Here is a 23,502-nt window from a genome sequence, read left to right on the forward strand (position 1 = left end):
AGTTTTCATTTTCTTCCCAAGGTCAAGGTCACAAGGTCAAAAACTTAGAAAATTTCGAATTTTGACATAAAAATCATATGACCGCCCAAACTTTCATAGCTAGGATGACAATATTTTTTATGCATAATCTTGAGGTCATTCCCCACCTCAAGTCTTGAAACCATTTTGCTCTATCTCGAACACCTTGCCCGTGGCGCCCCCTTCAAGTTTGTTTTTACGCTGATTTCATCAAAGTATGGATAATCCGAGGAGTGCGAAATGCCATATAGCCTATATGACGTTATATTGTTCCTGGAATGTTCCAGAGGAAGTTTTGCACCAAAGGTCATAATCCTTGACCTTTGACCTTTAAAGGCCACAAAGGTCAAATTTTCAAAGTTGTGGGAATCGAACCGGGTTTTCGACTTTCTTCGACGAACTAACTCCAATAAGCTATAGCACGTATCCTGTTTCCTTATTTTAATGTCCACAACATTGTTTTGTGACCTTTAAAGGTGATGCAAAGGTCAAATTTTTAAAGTTGTTGAACAAAACCGGGTTTTCGACATTTAGCAGCTAATAACCTGTCACTCGTACCACATCATGTTGATCATTTTTATAACTTGGTCAAAAATTATCACATTGTCTCATCCTTGACTTCTGAAACGATCTACATCGTCAAATACCGCTCGTGAACCATCATCGTCTTCAGACTTGTTTCTTGTTCGACTGTGTGAGGGAGACGTAGGGTAATAGTGTTTCATACGAGGTTTGCCACGTGATGTACAATGTACGTGACAAAAGAGCTGATGGTGAAAGTTACCACTTAATTCGGCGGAATGAATATGCCTGAGATGATGCGACAATTTATTGCAAATTGAATGATTGGTAGTTGTTTCTTTCCTTTTACACTCAAACGACCCAGTGAAAGCCAGATCCCATTTAGATCCACTCTTTAAAAAGGTGATCTTCATCCTGAATAAAAGTGCCTCCATTTACTTGGCAATTCAGTCATGGTCTTGTTATATAGTACCATCTTTCGTGAGCATTCAAACATACCTGACATTTGCTGGATTTGTAGATCATGCAGTTGAAAACTGCTAAATTCTCCGAATGGTATTGTTGGGGTATTATTTTGGCTTTACATGAAGATAATTATATTTTTCGGTGAAAATCACAGGGGCATAGAAAAGGCCCCCTTAACATGGCAAGTGCCATGTCGCAAACAATAGAAAAGAAGCGACATTCAAAAAACATCTTGTGTGCATGCTGTACTACCCTTGTGTTCTTGGGAGGAGCCCAAGCATCTGTTGTAACTGCAATTTTTTTTATACAAATGTAAGAGAGACAAGTCTGAAGACGACGATGGTTCACGAGCGGTATTTGACGATGTAGATTGTTTCAGAAGTCAAGGATGAGACAATGTGATAATGTTTGACCAAGTTATAAAAATGATCAACATGATGTGGTACGAGTGACAGGTTATTAGCTGCAAAATGTCGAAAACCCGGTTTTGTTCAACAACTTTCAAAATTTGACCTTTGCATCACCTTTAAAGGTCCCAAAACAATGTTGTGGACATTAAAATAAGGAAACAGGATACGTGCTATAGCTTATTGGAGTTAGTTCGTCGAAGAAGGTCGAAAACCCGGTTCGATTCACACAACTTTGAAAATTTGACCTTTGTGAACGTTAAAGGTCAAAGGTCAAGGATATGACCTTTGGTGCAAAACTTCCTCTAGAACATTCCAGGAACAATATAACGTCAAATAGGCTATATGGTATTTCGCACTCATCGGATTATCGGATTATCCTCGGATTATCCATACGTAAAAACAAACTTGAAGGGGGCGCCACGGGCAAGGTGTTCGAGATAGAGCAAAATGGTTTCAAGACTTTAGGTGGGGAATGACCTCAAGATTATGCATAAAAAAATTGTCATCCTAGCTCTCAAAGTTTGGGTGGTCGTCTGATTTTTAAGTCAAAATTCGAAATTTTTCCAAGTTCGTGACCTTGTGACCTTGACCTTGGGACGAAAATGAAAAATCGAGCTCCGTGGGGTTATGCAGGTGCTATTGGGCTAAACAAATACTGAAACCCCTGCCAGATTCGACAAACCCCCAAGGAGAAGATGCAAATTGAAATCGGCTACTCCCTAAAAACATGTTTTTTGGGCGTGGCTCCGCCCATAATGGGCGCACCACGCCCATTTTCAGGAAAACACAACTGGATTATGATATAAACCTCCCACCAAAATTTCATCAGGATCGGATCAAAACCCACGGAGCTATGCCCAGGACAGACAGACAGACATACAGACAGACAGACAGACAGACAGACAGACAGACAGACATACAGACAGACAGACAGACAGACAGACAGACAGACAGACAGACATACAGACAGACAGACAGACAGACAGACAGACAGACAGACAGACAGACATACAGACAGACACACACACAACAATAACGAATATAGTGGTCACTTATTTTTTTCGTGAAAATATTTTTTCGTGAACCAAAAGGGTGGGGGTGTGGGACCAGAGGTTGTTGACTTTGAGGTGTGTGCTGGCTCTCAATGCCCCTGCCTGCAGGAATTAAATGGGGAACGATCCACAAAAAGGATATGTTGGTTATGCCACGAATCAGGCAGGTAGCTCTTCCCAGGGGATGATGTCGATAGTCACTGAGTCAGGTAGTTACTTCACTGAGGGATCTCTTGTTTCCTCCCCTTCCCTCCACCTTTCTTCCCCTTCCCTTCCCTCCCCCTTCCCTCCCCTTCCCTCCCCCTTCCTTCCCCTTCCTTCCCCTTCCCTTCCCTCCCTTCCCTCTTCTCTCCTCTTCCCCCCTCTCCTCACTCCCTCTCCTCCCCCTCTCCTTCCTCCCTCTCCTCCCCCTCTCCTCCTCCTCTCCTCCCTCCCTCTCCTTCCTCTCCTCCTCCCTCCCCTCCCTCCCTCTCCTCCCACCATCTCCTCCATCTCCTCCATCTCCTCCCTCCTCTCCTCCCACCTCTCCTCCCTCCTCTCCTCCCCCTCCTCCCCTCCCTCCCCCTCTCCTCCCTCCTCTCCTCCCTCTCCTCCCTCCTCTCCTCCCTCCCCTCCTCCCCTCTCCTTCCTCCCTCTCCTCCCTCCTCTCCTCCCTCTCCTCCCCCTCTCCTCCCTCTCCTCTCCCTCTTCCTTCTCTCCTCCCCTCCTCCCTCCCCTCCCTCCCTCTCCTCCCTCCATCTCCTCCATCTCCTCCCTCTCCTCCCTCCCTCTCCTCTCCTCCCCCTCCTCCCCCTCTCCACCCTCTCCTCCCCCCTCCTCCCCTCCCCCCCTCTCCTCCCTCCACCTCCTCCTCCCTCCTCTCCTCCCCCTCCTCTCTCCTCTCCTCCCCCTCTCCTTCCCCCTCTCCTCCCCTCTCCTCCCTCCTCTCCTTCCCTCTCTCCCAAAAACCCCGTCACCATCAACGGTTAAAGTACGTAATTAATAGATGAGCCTTGACTGATGTTTTCAAACTTCCCCATTTAACACAGCGCTGCCCCCCCCAAAGGTAGAACATCGTCCGATCGTGTCTGATCCTTTCGTTTCCCAAATAGTTTATTTAAATTAACATTGTTTATGTCATGTGCTCCGATCTCCGTATTTAAGCGTATTTCGGTTGTTAAAAACATCAAGATGTTCGAGAAGATGAAGAAAACATATTTGATTGAAAGCAAATGTTCCTCACATCCAGAGCGAAATAATAACCCCTCTGTAACATTTAATTAAACAAAAAAAATAACAAGTGAAGTTTGAATATTTTGGAACAATCAAAATCAAAAAAAAAATAATTTCTCGGAAGTGAGGCGATTTCTGCGAAATCTCGCGATATTTGCAGTCGAGGCGATTTCTGCGAAATCTCGCGATATTTGCAGTCGTCGCGTTCTCGCGACGCGCACGGCATTGTGGGATACAGTGATCGCCATTTTGCTGGAAGTGGAAGCGAGGTGTTAAAGCGTCTCTTTGTGCTCTGTGAAGTCTGAGGGTGCTCGAAGAGGGTTTGAGACGCGGGCGTCGTGGTTCGGCGGTTGCAGAGAGTTTAAGGCGTCTTGAGGGGAGTGGCGCGGGCTCTTTGAAAGGCTTCAATTCGCTTTGTTTACCACACTGTCGAGGGAAGGCCTTGGCCTTGTCGCCTAGTCCTATTGGTCGGTGGTCAAGGAGCGATTACTCGTTCCGATTTTGCCGCCGCCTCGTACTCCGTCAGTCCGGGTGTCTTTGTTCCTTGGGTGCTCCGTCGCTGTGACCGGCTGACGGCTCGCTCTTGACCCCGAGCGCGTTTCCTTCACACTCCATGATCCCCTCGACTTCCAGCTGATCGTTTTGCCGTCCACGCGTTTCCTTTCCCCACGTTTTTGGCGGCTGCTGCTGCTGCTGCTGCTGCTGCGCCGCAGTAGATTCCGAATTCGATCGTGTTGCTCCACGTTCGGGATGTATATCCATTTTTAATTGGCCGAGGTTACGTTTCTTTGGGTGTTTCACGCGATTCGAAAGTTGGAAAGTTTCATTAATTATTATTTTTCGACGTTTGGGTTTGGTGGTTGTTGTGGTGGTTGTTGTGGTGGTTGTTATTATTTTTTTTTTTGAAATTTTTATTTCTTTTGTTGACAAATTTCGAGCTTCTTGTTGTTGTTGTCGTTGTCGTTGTCGTTGTTGTCGTCGTTGTCGTTCGCCTGATCGCGTGCCGTCGTCGCGTGCTCCTCCATGCCTCGTGCACGAGCCAGAGCACGCCGGTGACCTGTTGCATGTTTCCTCGCGATTGTTGCAGCTCCAGAGAGGTGGACGCTTTGATTGATGACTGGTACACACACGCGCACACACACCTCCTTTGTATGACGCGGCGACGGGTCGCAGTGCCGCCGTGTGTTGACCAGCGTATCCGAGCTCGGTGTTTGTAAGCGTCAGGTTGTAACTGACCGACGCACGCACGCTTCCCCACCGGAGTTTTCACGGTATCCATGTTGCGGGGCCGTGCTCTCGTTGTCGACGTTCTCGTCGCGCACGTTCGGGCTGGCGACGCCGTCGGTCGCTCCTTTCCCTCGGCGGACACCGATCGCGACCTCTGATGAAGTGACTCGCCCAGGGTTCCGCATCGTGCCCGTGTTGCTTGGCGCACACATGGCGTAGCTTCGCTTCGAAGTGATCTCGTGGACCGAACTCGAACCGCTTTTTCGTCCCCCTTTGCCTTTTTTTTTTTTCCCCCTCCTGTTGCGTTATCTTGGACCCGATGTTGGGATGATTCGATTGGACCTCGTGCGTCGGGAGGGGGCGAATCGTCATTGACCTCTGAACTTGGCCATTTGTTGTGTGTATTTTCACGAATTATTATTATTATTATTATTATTATTATTTTTGCTTGCTGTTTAAACGCGGGATTAACGAATAAAAGGGATATAACAGAATAGTAAGAGGTGGGGGGGGGTTCCCGGGAGTTGGGGTGGGGGGGGGGGTTGGGGTGGGATGAGCTTCACCACCTGAGTCCCCCGACATCGGTGGTCCTCTGCCTCTCCTGTAACCGAGCGGCGACAGAGTGAGTCGGGTTTGTGCCGCCTCTGGCTGAAACTTCTCTGCTTACTGGTAGGTTGCCACCGCTGCCTGCACACACTTTCCCTTTATTAGTACAGCGAGATATTTTATAAATGTTGCGCTTGAGGAACGAGCAAAATGAAATTGCTCGTTGAGCAAGGAATTGCCGGGATAACTTTGTCATATCTCCATGATCTCTGAAAAAAAAAACCCCCCAAAAAAACCTGGAAATCAATTTGGTTTTTATAAGTCAATAGTGCGACTGTTTGATGAGTTATAGCACTTAGTTTGGTCATGATCATAACTTGGAAGTCAATCGGACTTGAAATGGCGTTTTTATCGCAATTTGAATGTTTTGACCCGACCCCCCCCCCAGCCCCCCCCCCGACATTCGACCCCCTCCCGCTAAGAAGGGTGTTGGTGTGACACCCCCAATGAGACGTATGGTTGGATGCAGGATTGGAAGATGCACATTTTGGATTTGGTTTGAAGTCGATACGACCATTTTAGCGGACGTTATTGAAAAAAAAATTAGAATTTCGGTTTTTCGGTGACCTTGACCTTTGACCTGGATTCACCAAAAACGACGTGTCCAAGTTGGACCATGGACGACGTCTGTACCCTGTTTGGTCATGATCGCTGAAACGGTGTGGCTGCTCCAGGGTAAACAAACACACAAACGCAGACAGACACACAGAACGACACACACAACCGACCAACATAATTTCCGAAATCCCGAAATGTTTTGCTGGCTTTGTGTAAATGCTTGTGTTGCTGTCCTAAATCTGCCAATGCTGTGGCTGGCAAGTAACTTTGATGTTTTCTTTTCACACGCTGCACTCGCTGCCGAATCCCATCTCATCCCCTCCCCGGCCATCCTCTCTCTCCTCCTGTCTTCCCACAACTTCTCCTTCAAAAACCCCCCTGGTTAACGCATGAATTTGCAATTTGTTCATGCTGCCGGCGATAGCTCGCCGACTATGTATTTGTGAAGGACGCCGTGGGATCTTTAACGTCCACCAGCTAATGCTGGCAAATGGGACGCCAAGTTTCACGTCCGTCTGAGGGACCTCACAAATCTTGATAAACCCTCCTGCCTGTGTAACACCTCGATGAGAGTTTCTAGCTGGGTCGACATTCAAACCCAGGCTGGATGACTTAGAGCTGAGGGTGCAAACACCTCTAGGTCAGCTTTCTGTTTGCCATGTGTGTCAAAAAGCCAGTAGAACAGTAAATCGACGACTGCAGACTCGAGTAAACGCTACTTACATTTCCTCCACGCTACATATTTAGCTTTTAAGAAGCACTTTTCAGCGAAGCAAAAGCGCCTTCATCTTTTTCGCTGAATGAGGCAGAAGCTAACTTTCCTGTTTTAAATTTTGTCGTGCTGTTGTGGTAATCCAATTCATCATGTCTCAGTGAAATGATGGCTGTTTATAGAAGGCTTTGTTGTAGAATAGTCAACATTGTTTAAGTTTGACAGGTGCGCAGTCTGAATATTTATTACCTCCGCCGACTGCGATCGACGGAGGTTATATTTTCATTCCTGTTTTGTTTGAGTGCAGGATATCTCAAAAAGTTGTGGATTTGTATGAAATTTGGTGGACGGGTTGTCGGTGTGTGCTGACGGCGAAATGATTTGATGTTGAAGATCCGAATATTGGAATGAAAAATTACAAAAAACAAAAAAAAAAAACATTTTCCTACAAGCCAGGAGGCGACGATGGTTCGTGTGCATTATTGAGGAGGCCCTACCGTAAAAACCTATCTCTTCCGTCAAAATTGATCAAATCAAATCGGATTTTTTTTATATGTTGTACTTGTTGACATTACACACAGCTTCGAGGAAATGAAATTGCGAGGAAAAAAAAAAGTTCAAGTGGGCGTGGGACGCCCTCAATACAAGACACAACGAGACCATGATATCTAGCTTGTGTCCACGTTTCATCAAGATCGCATCTATCACGGAGCTATGCTCTGGAGAGAGTCGCAAACACACAGACGCAACGAAAATAGTGGTCACTGCTGGCGCCCGTGAACCAAAAAGTTGTGGGCGGATTCGGATGAAATTTTGTGCACGGGTTGGGTGTGTGACTAGGACGAACCGATTAGATTTTGGTGAGGATCCGGACCTGGATCCGAGAGTTACTTCATTATAAAGTGCTTCTTCACCATTGAGACATAGGGCGAAAAACGACGTATCACATATTTCACAAATGTATTGGGCCTGGTATGTTGTTGCGGATCACGCATTACGTGGCAGAGTTTTTTTTTGTGCTCAGATCTCCGTATTTAGAGCTGGCGCTCTACCCGAGTGCCCTACTAGATTGTTTGTTTGTGAACAAAATATCTCAAAATTTGTGGGTGGATTTTGATGAAATTTTGTGGAAAGCTTGGAAATGTGACAAGGATGAAATGATTATATTTCAGTGAATATCTGGATCTGGATCTGAGAATTTTCTCAAGCGATTCTTCACCATTGGGAGATGGGGCTAAAAATGACGTAATGCAGGATATATCAAAAAGCTATGGATGGATTTGGGTGAAAATTGGTGGGCGAGTTGGTTAGGTGACGAGAACAAGCCGATTAAATTTTAGCTCAGGTTCAAATCCAGATCCGGTCTTGTCAGTGGGATACAAAACGTAAACTAATCAGCCCGGTTTGTTTTGCTTTGATTTTTTTTTAGGTTTCACTTTTTGGGATGGGTGGAAGATGAACGTTTCTTGAGCATAAGGGTGACAAAATGTGTTGAGCCATAATTTTAATACGCAAACCATTGTCCTCTTTATTTATTTTTTCCCCACTCTATGTAACACATAAATATGCGAATAATTTGTACTGAGCGTATTGTTAAATTGTAAATCTATTAGGAAAAGGTGGTGTATCAGTGTCACATGAAGAAGAAGAAGCAGGGAGCATGACCTTGATTTTTTTTTTTTTTTTTGTGTTTCCTGCTGTCGTAGAATAATGAAAATCATACCGATGGAAAGGTCATAATCTATTTACTTCGAACAACAATTCGTGTCCTTTTTATGTTAAAGGTACCAGTCTTAAAAGCCAGTCTTCCCAGGATTGAGGAAGAAGATGCGAGACCTCAAGCTTCAATCTAACCATTCTGACAGTAACGTTATCCTATGACAGCGGAGACCCTTTCAAAGGACACGGGATGAGCACACAAAATATATTTAGTAATACATCTGTTTTTTTATATACAGTAGACTAGGCGTAAGTCGGCAGCGTGTAAAAGTCCCGAATTTATCTCATGTTAAGTCCCTATGAATAAAGGGTCATCCCTCTCTAAGTCGTCACTTCGTCTAAGTCGTCAGATGTTGTCCGTTCCCACGTAATGGAAACTCAAGTAAATTACCACTCCTAACTCGTCGCACGGAACTGCTGCCTCGTGAGAATCCCGATTTCATGGAATCGTGATGCTCTCTCTTTGGTGTACACCGCCAGTGATAGGCTATTTATAACTGCGTACACACGTTGATCGCACTGCAGGCAGGACAATGGTGACTCAGTGTAAGCTTACAACTAAAACCTACCAAGAAAAATACGACATTATCCAGTTTTGCGAGGCAAACCCACTGATGAAGAAAACAGCCATAGCTGAGAAGTTGGACATCAAACGGCAGACATTGAACGATATCTTGAATAAGGGCACGATGTTTGGACAAGTGGAGAAGATCGCGAGGCCGGTGGTAAGTGTGAAATGTGTGTCCTTTGAAGATGTCGATGACGTGCTCATCATCTGGTTTCGGCAAACGTCGGCTCAGCCAAATATTCGGTTGGACGGTGAAATGTTGCTGCTGAAGGCACGTAAATTCGCTGCGGACCTCTGGTATGATGATGCCGAGACCTTGCCGATGCACTGGATAGACAGATTCAAAGTGAGGTGGGGAATCGGCAAGGTCAAGAAGTGCGGCGAATCAGGCAGCGTGGATTCAGCAGTGGTGCACGACTGGAAGGATGGCAAATTGAAAGACATCTTGGAAAGGTATCAGCCTCGGGACATGTACAATGCCGATGAGACTGGGCTTCTCTGGCAGATGCCGCCAGAAAAGTCTCTGGGGTTCGTTGGTCAATCCCATCATGGTGATAAGCAGGCGAAGTTGTTGTCTTACAGTTGTTCATTATGTTTACTTTTGATAAACTGATTCATGAATTCCATCTTTGCTTGATCACTTTCCAACTCACCAATGAACCCGCCCAAGCCCCGAGGATTGTGTTTTCCTTTTGGTACAATAGCCGGCTCTCACACATACGTGTCCAGGCCACGCGCGACTTCATCCTTCACCCCACAGTCATCATGAATGTTCGCATACGCGTAAGTCGTCACTTTTTTCTCGGTCCCGATGGTGACGACTTACGCCTAGTCTACTGTATATATATATATATATATATATATATATATATATATATATATATATATATATATATATATATATATATATATATATATATATTTATGGTGGTTAGGGCGGCTGGCTTGAGATCCTAGGGTCCTGAGTTCGAGCTCCATTGGCTGCTGGATTAACACCAGGTGGGGTTAACTCAGCCTATTATCCTTCCAAGGTCGACAAAATAAGTACCAGCTTGCTGGCCTCCTGTGTCGGAGTGGCGTCCCATCCAAGATTGTGTCCAATAGCCAAGGGGACTGCTTAGGCAGCACCAACGCTCTGCACAGAGTACGGTCCCAATGGATGGATTTATTTATACCAGTACGGGCCCGTAGGTGAGTGCCAGTATGTGCAGCCTCTCTCTCAAACCTCGAAAAGGCACATCCGCGGGTCCCCAGCAATATTCCTGGCAAGTTTCAATCAGATCGACCCGGCGGTCACAGACAGACAGACAGACAGACAGACACACACAGAGATTGCTGGAATTGTGTGTGTATATCACACATGCACAAATACATTGCTTTTAGAAAGTCTACATCCCCTTTAAAAATATTTACTTTTTGTTGCCTTGCAGCCTGGAATTAAATTGCATCAAATCAGATCTATTCCACTTTTATTTACAGATTGTAACCTACAACTTCCAAGTGAAAAAAAATTCTCCAAATTTTGGTTGTGCATCCCCCCCCCCCCCTGAGTTAATACTAGGTGGAAACACCTTTCACAGCTATTACAGCTCTGTGTCTGTTGGGATAGGTCTCCACCAACTTTTCACACCTTGATTGGGTAATATTTTCCCATTCTTCTGCACAAAACGAATTCAAGCTCACTTAAGTTGCGTAGGGAGTGTTGATGGACAGCGATCTTCAAGTCGTGCCACATATTTTCAATTGGATTTAGGTCGGGGCTCTGACTGGGCCACTCAAGGACATTAATATTTTTGTTCCTTCGCCACTCTAGTGTATCTTTGGCTGTGTGCTTTGGGTTGTCGTCATGCTGAAAGGTGAACTTCCCAATTGCAGCTTTCTTGTACAGGGCAGCAGGTTTTCCCCAAGAATTTTTCTGTATTTTGCTCCATCCATTTTCCCTTCCATCCTGACAAGTGCCCCAGTCCTTGCTGATGAGAAGCATCCCCGTAACATGATGCTGCCACCACTATGCTTCACAGTAGGGATGGTGTTCTTTTGGTGATGTGCTGTGTTGGGTTTGTGCCAAATGGCGTGTTTTGCATTTAGGCCAAAAAGTTCCATCTTGGTTTCGTCAGACAACAAAACTTTTTGCCACATGGCTTCAGAATCTTGGGAGTTTTTATTTTTTTATTTTTACATACCTCCAACGGGACTCAAGGTGGGCTCTTAAGTAATTGCTTCCTTCTTGCCACCCTACCGTCCAGGCCAGACTTGTGGAATGTTTGGGATATTGTTGTCACATGCACACAGTGACCTGACCGCTCATTGCCATAAAGGCATGTAGCCCTTTCAAAGTTCCCATTGGCCTCTTGGTGGCCTCTCTGATCAGTCTTATCTGTGCTTGGTCTTCCAGTTTGGAGGGACGGCCTGATCTCGGCAGGGTGTTGGTGGTACCAAACACCTTCCAATTCTTAATGATTGTCTTGACTGTGCTCCTTGGGATATTCAAGATCCTTAAAATTACTTTTATGCCCATCCCCTGATCTGTTCCTTTCCACAGTTTTATCCTGGAGGTCCATTGAAAGTCCCTGAAGCTCATGGTTGAGTCTTTGCTGTGGAATGCACTACTCAGCAGAGGAAACCTCCAGGAACAGCTGATTTTATTCTGAAACTAGAGGGAGAGCACTCGGTAGAGTGCAAAACCTCCGCCGCCAATACTGCTAGGTCACTCAAGTGAACGTGATATCCTATTCATTGTAGGTCAAAACGGATCAGACTCTACTGAACCACGATCGAATAAACTAAACTAGATGGACGTGCATGTAGAAATGCCCCAAAAAAATCGAAATTTTTTTGAAAAAAAAGTTGCAAAATTTCTGGGGTTTTTTTCTCGAACAAATTTTGGGGGGGGGCGGGGGGTGGAAATCACTTAAAACATGTAGAAATGTAAAAAAAAAAAATTCAAATTTTTTTAAAACAAAATCGAAATTTTTTTAAAAGAAAGTTGCAAAATTTTCCAAGTTTTTTTTTTTTTTGGACCAAGTCCAAAATCTAATGACATGATCCTTGGACCATACGTTATTCCCCCACCAAGTTTCGTCAAAATCCGTCCAGGAGTTTTTCCGTAATACTGTTCACAAACAAACAGACAGGGGTGAAAACAGTAACCTCCATCCATCTTCGATGGCGGAGGTTAACGAGAAGGGCTCTCAGTAGAGCGCATACCTCCGCCACGTAATGCCTGAGCCACGAGAACATATCAGGCCCAATACATTTTAAAAACATGCGATATACCACTATATCCTTTTTGGCCCGATCTCTCAATGGTGAAGAATCACTTTAAAGATGAATTCATTCTCTTATCTAGATCTGGAGTACACCCACATGACAGCATCTCCAGTTGCATAAACACACCAGGGTTTTTTTTTTTGTACTATTATTTTTGGCAATTTTACCTGTATTTTGATGACCAAAATCAAATCGATTCGTCCTTGTGACACACTCAACCTGTCCACCAAGTTTCGTCCGAATCCGTCCACAACCTTTTGAGATACCATGCTATATATCGATGGTGAGGAATCGCTGAAAAAAATTATCGTATCTGGATTTGAATTTTCACCAAAATCTAATCAGTTCGTCCTTGTCACACACCCAACCTGTCTACAAAATTTCATCTGGATCTGTCCGCAACTTTCCGTCCACACAACACAAAACAAACAAGTGAAATCCTTCAATACAGTGCGTGTGGTGAAGCAAATGAGTACACTAATGTTAAAATATGCAATTTATGCTTTTTCAGTTGAAAAACAATTAAAAAGCGTACTTAATATTTGAAATGTAAAAATCTTGTTTTTTGTGATAAGCATATATATATATATATATATATATATATATATATATATATATATATATATATATATATATATATATATATATATATATATATATATATATATATATATATATATATATATATATAAACAGAAGGAATGAAATCGTTCGATACAGCGTGGCAGGAGGCAGCAAAAGAATGATAGCATAAGAAGAACTTAGCTTTCAGCATTCGGCGATCGGCGCGAAATGGGATGGTGGGCGGAAATGACGTCTTTCGTTCGTTTGTACATGAGGGGTGCGTGTTTCTTGGTTTTTTCCCGTCAAGCAATAAATGAAATGGTTTTCACATATATAACACATTAGTTTCACAAATTTCCATTGAAATACTCGGGTATTTCCGTCAATTCTCTCTATTTCCGTTGAGAATACGCACTGCATCTACCGGACGGCCGTCATTGCTGTCTTGAGGCACATGAGGGGGGGGGGGAGGTGACACCAGAGACGTGGTAGACACCGGGGACATTTCAAACTCGGTGCAATTGTATACAGCGCACGCGCTGTAATAAACAGATAAACAGGTGAAAACATAACCTCCTTCACCAACGGTGGCGGAGGTAATTAATCAGAATCACGATAATTTAACACAGGTCGAGGCCAACTAACTTGGTGTGTGATTTTGAAGGTGATTGGTTATACCCTCGGAGCTAATTTACAATTGTTACGATAAGGGGGCTGGACACTTATCCAACCAAGATATTCTGGTTATGTGTTTTTAATTTATTTTCTGAAATTTGTAGAATTTATTTTTCACTTGGAAGTTGTGGGTTACAATGTGTAAATGAAAGCGGAAAAAGTCCGATTTGATGTAATTTCATTCTCGGCTAAAAGGTGAAAAATTTGAAAGGGGGGTGTAGACTTTCTATGGGTACTGCGTGCGTGCGTGTTTGCGCACACACGGAACACACAACCAACAACTTTTACACTTTCTGGCTCAGATTTTCTATCCTGGTGAATACTTTATCCATCCTGGCTTTGTAAAATAGCATCTTTCCCCCACCTTGGTTCTTTCCTGAGTTACTGCATGTACTTTTGTACCACCACTCAGTATCTATGGTTTTATACATGCATTCAACAATTCTACTGCTACCTCATATTTTTCAATATCCTTCAGGGTGTGACCCACCAATATGTCCTCGAGCACCTACGAACTCCACAAGACTACAACTGGAGCCAGTGATGTTCCGTTTAAGTCTTTTTCCGTTTCCCAAATAATTATTTTTTAAAATCCTACATTTTGTGTTGTCAATGGAAAAAGAAGCATCTGTGCACTTGCATTGGAAAAAATGAAAATTTCCTCAAGTCTCTGCATCTAAAATCCTCCCCGGTCGGTGCCTCTGGGTGGTGTATTTTGCCATCAAGTTGACACAAACGTGGGAAATGATAAAATGAAAATATTATTATATACCTGGAAACTGCATCCATGGGACGTCAGACTATAAACAAAATGAATCTTGATTACAACGTCAATGTATGCTCACCAACAAAGGAAATACACAGACATTGCAGCATCTTCAGTTGAGTAAAACGCACCAGGGGATTTATTCTTATTATTTTTGGAAATCTTACTTGTATTTTTTTTTTTTTATCATAAAAATCAAGTTTCTCCAACGTTGAATGGGTGTGCATGTGATGACTGACATTTTGTTTTTGCCAGCGATCGTATTTTCATGGAATATTGTTTCGGATTTGGTGGACTTTTGCACACAGACAGCACTCCCCGTAGCTCAGTTATCTCGATAAGTATATGTTTACAGGTCAGGTATGGGAGCATGTGCCAGAACAGCGCGTCGCTGTGTCCACTTTCCGCCGGTACTCCAGGGGCCTCCGTCTGGCCATCCCCCAGGCAGATGCCAGGCCCATCCCCATCTTCTTGAGATGATGGTCAACCTGCTGCAACCACGAGGCACGTGGTCGGCCCACTGGCCTCCTCCACTCATGAGACTCCCTCGCTGAGAGAATCTGGTGAGCAGGATCAGCGTCAGGAAAACGAGCCACATGTCCATACAGCCGCAACTGACACTCACGGACTATGCAGGTAACAAATCTCATCCGAGTCTCTCTCAGCAACCGCTCGTTGGACACAAAATCCGACCAGCGATAGTCAAGGATTCTCCGAAGAGACCTGGTACCAAAGGAATTAAGTCTCCGTCTCAGATCCTTGGTCAGAGTCCAAGTCTCGCATCCATAGAGCAAGACTGGAAGTACCAAGGACCTGAAGACTCGGACTTTCGTCCTCCTGCACAGGTACCAACAGCACCAAACCCCATTATCCGGTGAATCCACGACTCCCCAGGCCTGACCCAGAGGTCTGTTGACCTCTGACTCACAGCCAGCAGAGACATGAATATCACTGCCATGGTAAGTGAATCTCTCCACGACCTCAACATCCTCACCACAAACACACAGACAGGACAGCAGCATCCAAGAAGTCACTGAAAGCTTGGATCTTAGTTTTGACCCAAGAAACCCGTAATCCCAGCGGCTCCGACTCCTCATTCAGCACCTCGAGGGCCCCCAAAAGGATATCTAAAGTCTCCGCAAAGATGACTGTTGCATCATCTGCAAAATCAAGGTCCGAGATCTTGACATTTCCAAACGATGCACCGCAGCTTGATCTCTCCGACATCCTCCCGAGAATCCAGTCCATGCAAGTGCTGAAAAGTGTGGGGGCCAGTACACACCCCTGATGAACTCCAGTAACAACTGGAAATCAGTCAGAGATGGTACCACCACACTTCACAGCACTCTCAGTACCAGAGTAGAATTCAGACATCAGATCGATCAGTTTTGGTGGCACCCCACGAAGACCAAGAATCCTCCAGAGGACATCCCGATTCACTGAATCGAACGCTTTACAGAGATCAACATAGGCTGCAAGCAGCCCCTGCCGAAACTCTCGTCTGCGTTCGGTGAGGACACGAAGAGCAAGGATACGGTCAATCGTTGACCTCTTTGGTGTAAAGCCTGACTGCTCTGGTCGCTGGTGCTCAAGCAGATGGTGGCGAACCCTATCAAGAATTATCCAAGCAAAGACCTTGCCCGGCACTGAGAGCAGCGTCACCCCTCAGTAGTTGTTGCAGTCTTGGCGATCACCCTTCCCTTTCCAGAGAGGAACAACAAGGCCTCTCTTCCAATCAGTTGGGATGATGCCTGTGTTCCAGGCAGAGCACAAATCTGCATGCAAAGACGCGAGTGCAGCATTTCCACCAGCCTTGAGAAGTTCAGCGTGGATGCCACAGATCCCTGGAGCTTCGCTCCATTTCAACCGGTTCACCGCAGCCCGTGTTTCCACAAGCGAAGGTGGACCACAGTTGATTCGAGGGTCATCAACAGGGATTGTAACACCCTTGACGTCCAACTCGACAGCTGGGGGATCAGCCTGGTACAACCGCTCAAAGTAACCGGTCCAGCGGGCCTTCACTTTGGACTCCTCTGTCGAGCCTCCCACTCTCTGCTCTCACTGCAGTGCTCCGAGGGATGGGCTTATATGAACGCAATGCGCGAATTCCCCTGTAAGCGGGACGAGAATCACCTGTCCACAGGTGATGCTCGACCCCCTCAGAGATTGCTCGCACATAGGCCTCCTTGTCCACCCTCAGTGCACGTACAGTTTTACCCCTCAGCTCCTTGAACAGCTCAGCTCTGCCATTCAGCCTGGCCCTGCGACTCTGGTCAATGGTATCCAGTGTCCCTTGAGAGACAAAATTCTTCTTTGCCCTGCGGACAGTTCCAAGACATCCACCGGCAACATCAAGGACGGTGGTCTTGAAGGCACTCCACAACTCTTCAGGACCCCCCTCCAAAGCACCCAGACCCCCCCCCCCCAAGTGTCCACTCAGCCTGTTTGCAAACTCCTCAGCGACTCTCTCATCCCTGAGCTTGCCAACATCCAGCCTAGGCTGGGATGGTACCATTCTCCAGGATTTAAGGTGCAGCTTTAGAGTTGCTACAACAAGCCTGTGGTCAGTATTGAGGAACTGAGCACTCCAGTAGACCCTACAGTTCTGGATCATCCTCCAACGACCGTCAATGAGGACATGGTCAATCTCCTTTGCCACACCACCAGCGTTGGAATACCAAGTCCAGCGATGAGCTTGTGGGTGCTGAAACCATGAACCAGCCACCCTAAGTCCATGACTTCTTGCAAAGTCAAGGAACTTGGTGCTATTCTGGTTCATAGTTCCTGACCTATGGGGACCAACACACACCTCATAACCGTCCCTATCAGTTCCAGTCGATGCATTGAAATCCCCCAAGACTAGAAGTGTATCTCGTCTGGGGCACTGATCAACCACAGACTCGAGCGTGGCGTAGAATGCATCCTTCACGGTGAGATCACTCGCCTCAGTCGGAGCATAAACAGAGACCAGGGAAATGATTCCTAAGGAGTGACCAATCCTTAATCTCATAATGCGCTCGTTGACCAGTGTTACCTCAATTATCATTGGGGTCAGCTTATTGGACACAGTTTCAGCAACTCCTTGGGTATGGTAACCATCAGAGAGACCAGACCAATAGCAGGTGTAACCACCCACCATTATCTCGCCGCAATCCGGTCTCCGAACCTCAGAGAGAGCTGCAATCCCGATGTCCAAACGCTTGAGCTCAGATGATAACAGAGACAGGTGATCATCCTCTCTTAGGGATAGGACATTCCAGGCACCCACCCGAAGGGACCGCCTCAGATTAACCCAAGGAGACCGCCGTCTGGTGGACGACACCTCAGCACCAATCTGACCCAGGGATGTTACCCCATGGTTTCCCTCCTATCATCAAAGATTGGGGTTCCCGAAGGCTTTGCCCCAATCCCGTCATCCGGTGAGCTGCCCTGCGAAGGGAAGCTGCACAGCAGGTACTCCCACGGAGTGGGTTTTCAGATTTTTTTGCGTTTTTGCGTTTTGCGGAATGAAGGGTTTTACGTTGGCCGGAGTGCAAATCCTGCCACCAACCTCCTAATTAAAAAAGTAACCCAACTGCAGGAGGACGTCTGCAGACACAGTTGGGCACTAGATATGGATGGCCGTTGGCTCACAAGGAGCTCCTCCACCCTTTGATAGGTTTTGTTTTTAATCCTGCTGGGTGTCCATATCCAGACACCCTCCTCACCAGAGAACCTGGTGGGGCAGACGGTTTAGTCGCCGACAACCCGACCATGGAACAGGTTAGTACAGGTTTACATTGTACCTGTAGCAGGTCACAGATCTAACCTGACCTGACATAACCTCTAACCTGAGGTTTCCCACCGCATGTGTTAATAGTTAGGGCCCTATCCCCTATGTCTAACAGAATTGCATGTGTGCGCTGCGGGTTTCTTTTATAGTCAGGTTTTTCACATCGCCAAGAAATCTCCTTCGTTCATCGCATCATTACTTCAGAAGCTCCCTTGTCCAATCAAGAAGCTCATCACCTCAGGGCTGGCTCCGCCTTAGCCAGATGGAGTGTTCGGCTCGACCAATGAGGTGAGGCCACTGGTTGCCCGAGAACCTCTCGTCCAATCAGGAGGTGAGTGGGAGGGGAAGAAATCCCTCTGACCTGGCAAGAAGAGTAGAGTGGTTGTCAGGACGATTGTACTACAGTCATCGTGGCCTATTGCTTCTGGTCTGGCACGGTGGCTTAGTCTCGGTCGTGGTCTGCGGTCCTTCGCGATTGCTCATCGTGGTGGTGGAGGCGAGCAGCCAGGGCCGTGGGCCCGTGGATTTCGGAACGTGGTTTCGAGTCCCACCATGGTGGTTGAAGTCTGGTGTGACCACACGAGGCGGGAAGGTACCCGGCCAGGCTCTGGTCCCCCAGCTGAACTATCCTCTGGCGGGCGGACCGAATAAAGACCCACGGGGTCCATTTCTTGTGTACGTACGTACGTACGTGCGTGCGGTGCCGTGCCGTCTGTAAGTAGAAACTGTTAAGTGCCTGTGTTCCTTGTAAATTGCATTTCTATATTTGGTTTTCACTCTGCTCTTTGTGCTCCCCTGCCCCATGATAAATAAATTCCCCAATTGTTCAATGTACCAGCTCGTCTGTCACTTTCTTCCATTGACCCAGCACGGTGCGTATTGAGAATTGGGGAGGCCGTGTGCCGTAAGTTGTCGTTTGGACCGACGGACTCTGGTAATTCCGCTCGGTTACACCGGACCGAGGTCGCTAGTGCGACCCGGTTCGACAGATTCCATCGAGGGTGTGACTTTCCCGGTAATTTGACGACGTGGGTACTTAGGTATATTGAAATTAGGCAATTTAACCCTACCCCAAGCCGTCAAAATATTGGCGACCATGATCCGCTAAGGATCCCTGACCTTTTGGACTTCTCAGTCACGACCTAAATTCCGAGGTGTTCGGTGGAGACGACCCTACTGCTCCCCTGGTGGTTGTTTATCGCCGCCGAACCCCAGCCCACAACAATATTTCCACCAAATTCGATGGAGGTTTACTTGGTATTTGGTGCCAGCAATTGATCAAGATTCGCTGCGATTGACGTCTGCATTGTATTGGCTGTGGTCATGCTTCAGGTCAAGACTGTCCTTTTGTTTAGCGAAATGCACTTTATTCATTCATTCATTTATTTATTTATTTATTTATTACCGTTGTTCATAATTATGCTGCACAGGATTTGTCTGTGGAAAAGGAGCACATGCATTTTCTCGTGCACACATGCACTCTCACATGCACCCTCACATGCACCCACTCTCGTTAACTAAGTTGGTGTAAAAGCCATTGTATCAACAGTGGTAAACTTCCTGAATTGATTTATTTATACAAATTTATAATCTTTATTTGTTTTATAAATTGAATTATATTCTTGAACACTGCAGAATACAAATCTCTACCTTATTGCTTCCAAAAACCTCTAGTTTTGCAGTACTTGAACAAGTTGTATAAGGTGTGCATAAGACTACATCAACGGCACTAAACTTCCGTAATTCGTTTGATTATGACCTTTAAAATCATTATTCATTTCACTGTCACAATTGCCTTTATTTAAAAATGATTTGCTTCGGTGTGAAATAAGGTTTTTGCCGCTGCCAAAACAATCTGCATTTGCATTGCAATAGATTTGGCCAGTATGTTTGCCTTCTGTGCCGTTAGGTCTCCAGTCATGAACTTTCATGTCTGGCTCCAGTGACACGCAGACAGGTGACCTAAATGGCGCAGCATGATTTTGCTCCTGCCTGGCTCAGTTTTCCAACACCACCACCTTCCACCAAGGTAAGTTGTCTGCAGACCAGTTCATTTACATCTTTATAATGTTTTGCTTGGTTATTAATGTCTTCACATTTTCTTCTCTAGTCCCTGTATTGCATTTAGATTTTAGAAGCTGACATTGTGGAATGCATTATGGTTTTCCTTCAGTCTCGTGTCCTGTATATCGGTGATGATTCGTGCAGGCCTGGACGTTGTGCTCTGATGCAGAGAATGACTCTCTGTCTCTGTCTGAAATACCATTTCACGATGTTGGAGCTAATCTGCTTTTCGTTTTTGATTTATTTTGCTTATAATTTTGTCTTCGAAAAGTTGATTTGCTTTGCCCCCTTGTTATTTCTTCCAAAAACAAGGACAAATGTGTCCAAGAGCCACGTCATAAAGGTTTTGTCTTCACCAGAAGAAGAACAACAACAACAACGCGGAGCTCTCTAAGAGCCAGCGTTCGCAACGCGAAGCCGCTAATAAAATATATAAATAATAACAACAACTTCCGATATTTCGTCACGTGCCTTGATGGAGCCAATAGCGAGACCCGTCATGGAGGCTCCTGTTCATGACGAGAAAATCGTGTATTTATGAAATTACAACACATTAAATAGAATAATCTTTAAATAGTAACGTCAACTTTTCAAAATCCTAAAGCAAATGTCCGAATATATTTAAAAGTTGATGATAGACACTCTCAAAAGGCACCCTCAATGCGAGGATGTGTACAGGTGTTTAGTATTTAAGGAGATCCGGATCCTGTATATAAAAGAGCCGAGTCCTAAAGGTTTTGTCTTCACAAGAAGAATAAGAACAATAATAATAATAATAATAATAAGAAGAAGAACAACGTGGAGCTCTCTTAGAGCTACGTGAGACAAGGCTAAAATATATATTAGAGATTATTGACACCATTACATGTAAATGGGTGCCTTTATGTAATATGCTTGTGCCTGCTTAGCAACCAGATTGCAGGCACACTGCTAGAGCAGTCTCATACTTTTGTTCCACGAGTGCGGCACCATGCACAGACTGTGGAGAGATGCTTCGTTTCCCACCGCATGCTGGGACTGAGCCAATCCTGCCATCACCTGTTGTTTTAACGTGCTTTAAACTACCCCGATGCAGTAACATTGACTTGAGGATTTGTCACATGTACGTCATGCAGGAAATTTATCCATCTGGATGCTGTACAAGTAGATTATGTAATGATCTGTCCTGAAGTGGTCTTGTAAGTGGTGACTGATCGTTACAACTCTCTTTTATGGCACAGAGAAATTGCAAGCCATGGGGTGAAGGAGATTTGGCTTTTTTATGGCTCTGTTGTAACTCCAAGAAGGCATACATGGACATTTTTCTTTTTTGTATCATTGTTGCCACATGCATTGCTACATACACACAGTTGCCATGCATGGGGTCCAACAAATGACCCCAGGAGCCACAAGCCATGGCTGTTTACACTAGCCTGGCACCATTTACCACTTGCCCATCTACCATAAGAGTTATTGAAAATGAAATTATTTGCAGTGTAATCTTTTTGAGGTTTTTTGGGGATTAACAATACATGTAATCTATTGCTCACATTAACGACCAATTTTGATGCAGGTGATCTATTCTCTGATGTGGTACTCCAAGCACATGATGCATTATTGTTTATCCTTGTGCTATAACCACTTGATAATTATACCATTCATGTAGACTAGGTTAGCAGGTTGGCCCTCTGTGAATACAGGTGTTATGGTCACTGATATGGCACCATTCACACATCACATGTCAAACATTGATGCACCTGTATTAATTAAAACTTGATGTCGAGCCTTCCTTCAAATAGTTTTTTCGTATGTTCTTATTAAGCTTTTTTGTTGAGAAATTGAACATTGAACATAACCAGAAAGTTGCCCATGCTCGCATGGGATGCTAAACGTTGCATGGATGGTGAAAGCAAAAACACAAATGGTGTCTACCGTCATCAGGCCTGGAAGCTGGGCACAACAGTTCGTCTTTATTGCCACATCTGATGCAATTTAAATGCTCTAATAGTGGCGAGGTACTCCATGTGAAACTGTTTGATTATATGTCGCTTTTTGATGCTCCACGTCCGTAATAAAACGTTTGTATTGGTCAGTCAGTGACCAATATTGCAAATCAATCATATCGATGCTCCTCACTTATTGTTGCATTTAATCCCCATCACCTCTGCCTTCATCTCTTAATATTCTATCATATCAAAACTAATTTTAAGCAAATTTTTTTTTGTGGTCACAACCGTTTCATTTTCACAAGTTAAGGGATGCAACACTGAAGGTCTCCATTCATTTATTTGGGGTGGAGGGAGGTGGGGGTGGGAGAAAGCCATGAATTCCATGCAGCTCATGAATGCTGGCATGGGCCATCCCAAGCTCCATATTCTCATGCCAGCCTCGTAAACACCGTTCCACTAACTGAGCTCTGCTGCCTGATGCTCATCCTTCCTTCCACTTTAACTCTCCCCAAAACACAGGCACAAACAAAACCTTCAAAGGCACCTCTAATTGCTATGGAACATTGGCCTACCTTTGGTTTCCTATGTTCAACGGCGCCTTCTTCCATTGTTTTTCTCAAAAGCTTGTGTGGAATGTGTCCGTGTGCTGTTCTGTAAATGGTTGTTAATTTATTATAAACGTGAACAAGTACAGCTGTCTCGATAAATATAAAGTTCTCACCTGAAGGACTAATGACTTTGAAAGGCAAAGAAAAATGCAAACTGGCATGATGCTTGCGCTTGTGACCTTGTGTATTTGGGAGAGCTTAGATTATAAATTTCTATGCAAGGCCTGACAGTATATAAATAAAATGAAAGGGAAAAAAGCGAGGCTATAATCCAAAATTTGCGCACTGAACCTTCATTGTGATGAATTCACTTAATCCTGACTGTCTCTTCACTGTGCCTCACTTCTTCTACTACTTCTTCTTTTTCTTCTTTTCTCTTGTCCCATAAGCAGCCGTCTTCAGCCAATCATGACAAGGAGCGTGTACTCGATCATGTCCCTCGTCACGAGAGCAAAACCAACCCAAGCCGGCGACGTCACAACTCCTCAGATGCTTTCCTTGAGCAGGGATTCCCACGCAGTCTGTCAGGTTGGTTTGGAGTTTCTTTGAGGTTATGGCTATAATTGAGTTTTGATTTTTTTCCTTGGCTATTGTGAAGTTTGTATCAAAATCTTCATCTGTCCCTTTCATTCCAAAACATATCATGTTTATCTGACCTCATGTATACAAACACATTGTAAAACACATCTGTGCTTTAATGATTGCCCATTTCGGTGGAACCATGCTGATGAAATTTATATTTTCATGAAGTAGTGCAGAAAATTCCTGTGGATACTTGTGATCAAT

General features: G+C 45.1%; 1 protein-coding gene across 2 annotated transcripts in view; it reads left to right on the plus strand.

Moving 5' to 3' along the window:
• Nucleotides 1-3,894: 3,894 nt before the first annotated feature.
• LOC147032864 (vasculin-like) overlaps nucleotides 3,895-23,502 on the plus strand; it is a 97,189-nt gene continuing 77,581 nt past the window's right edge. Inside the window, exons 1-3 of one of the 2 annotated variants that reach the window (XM_085870804.1) lie at nucleotides 3,895-5,575; nucleotides 20,026-20,145; nucleotides 23,106-23,244. In XM_085870804.1, coding sequence (XP_085726930.1) covers nucleotides 20,083-20,145; nucleotides 23,106-23,244 — 202 coding nt within the window. In that variant the 5' untranslated portion in view covers nucleotides 3,895-5,575; nucleotides 20,026-20,082. The remainder of the gene's footprint in view (nucleotides 5,576-20,025; nucleotides 20,146-23,105; nucleotides 23,245-23,502) is intronic. The other variant, XM_085870805.1, reaches the window with a different exon arrangement.

This window comes from Eptatretus burgeri, chromosome 2 (assembly GCF_056783735.1).
Source record: "Eptatretus burgeri isolate ZD-2024b chromosome 2, Ebu_testis_v1, whole genome shotgun sequence".
Classification (NCBI taxonomy): domain Eukaryota; kingdom Metazoa; phylum Chordata; class Myxini; order Myxiniformes; family Myxinidae; genus Eptatretus; species Eptatretus burgeri.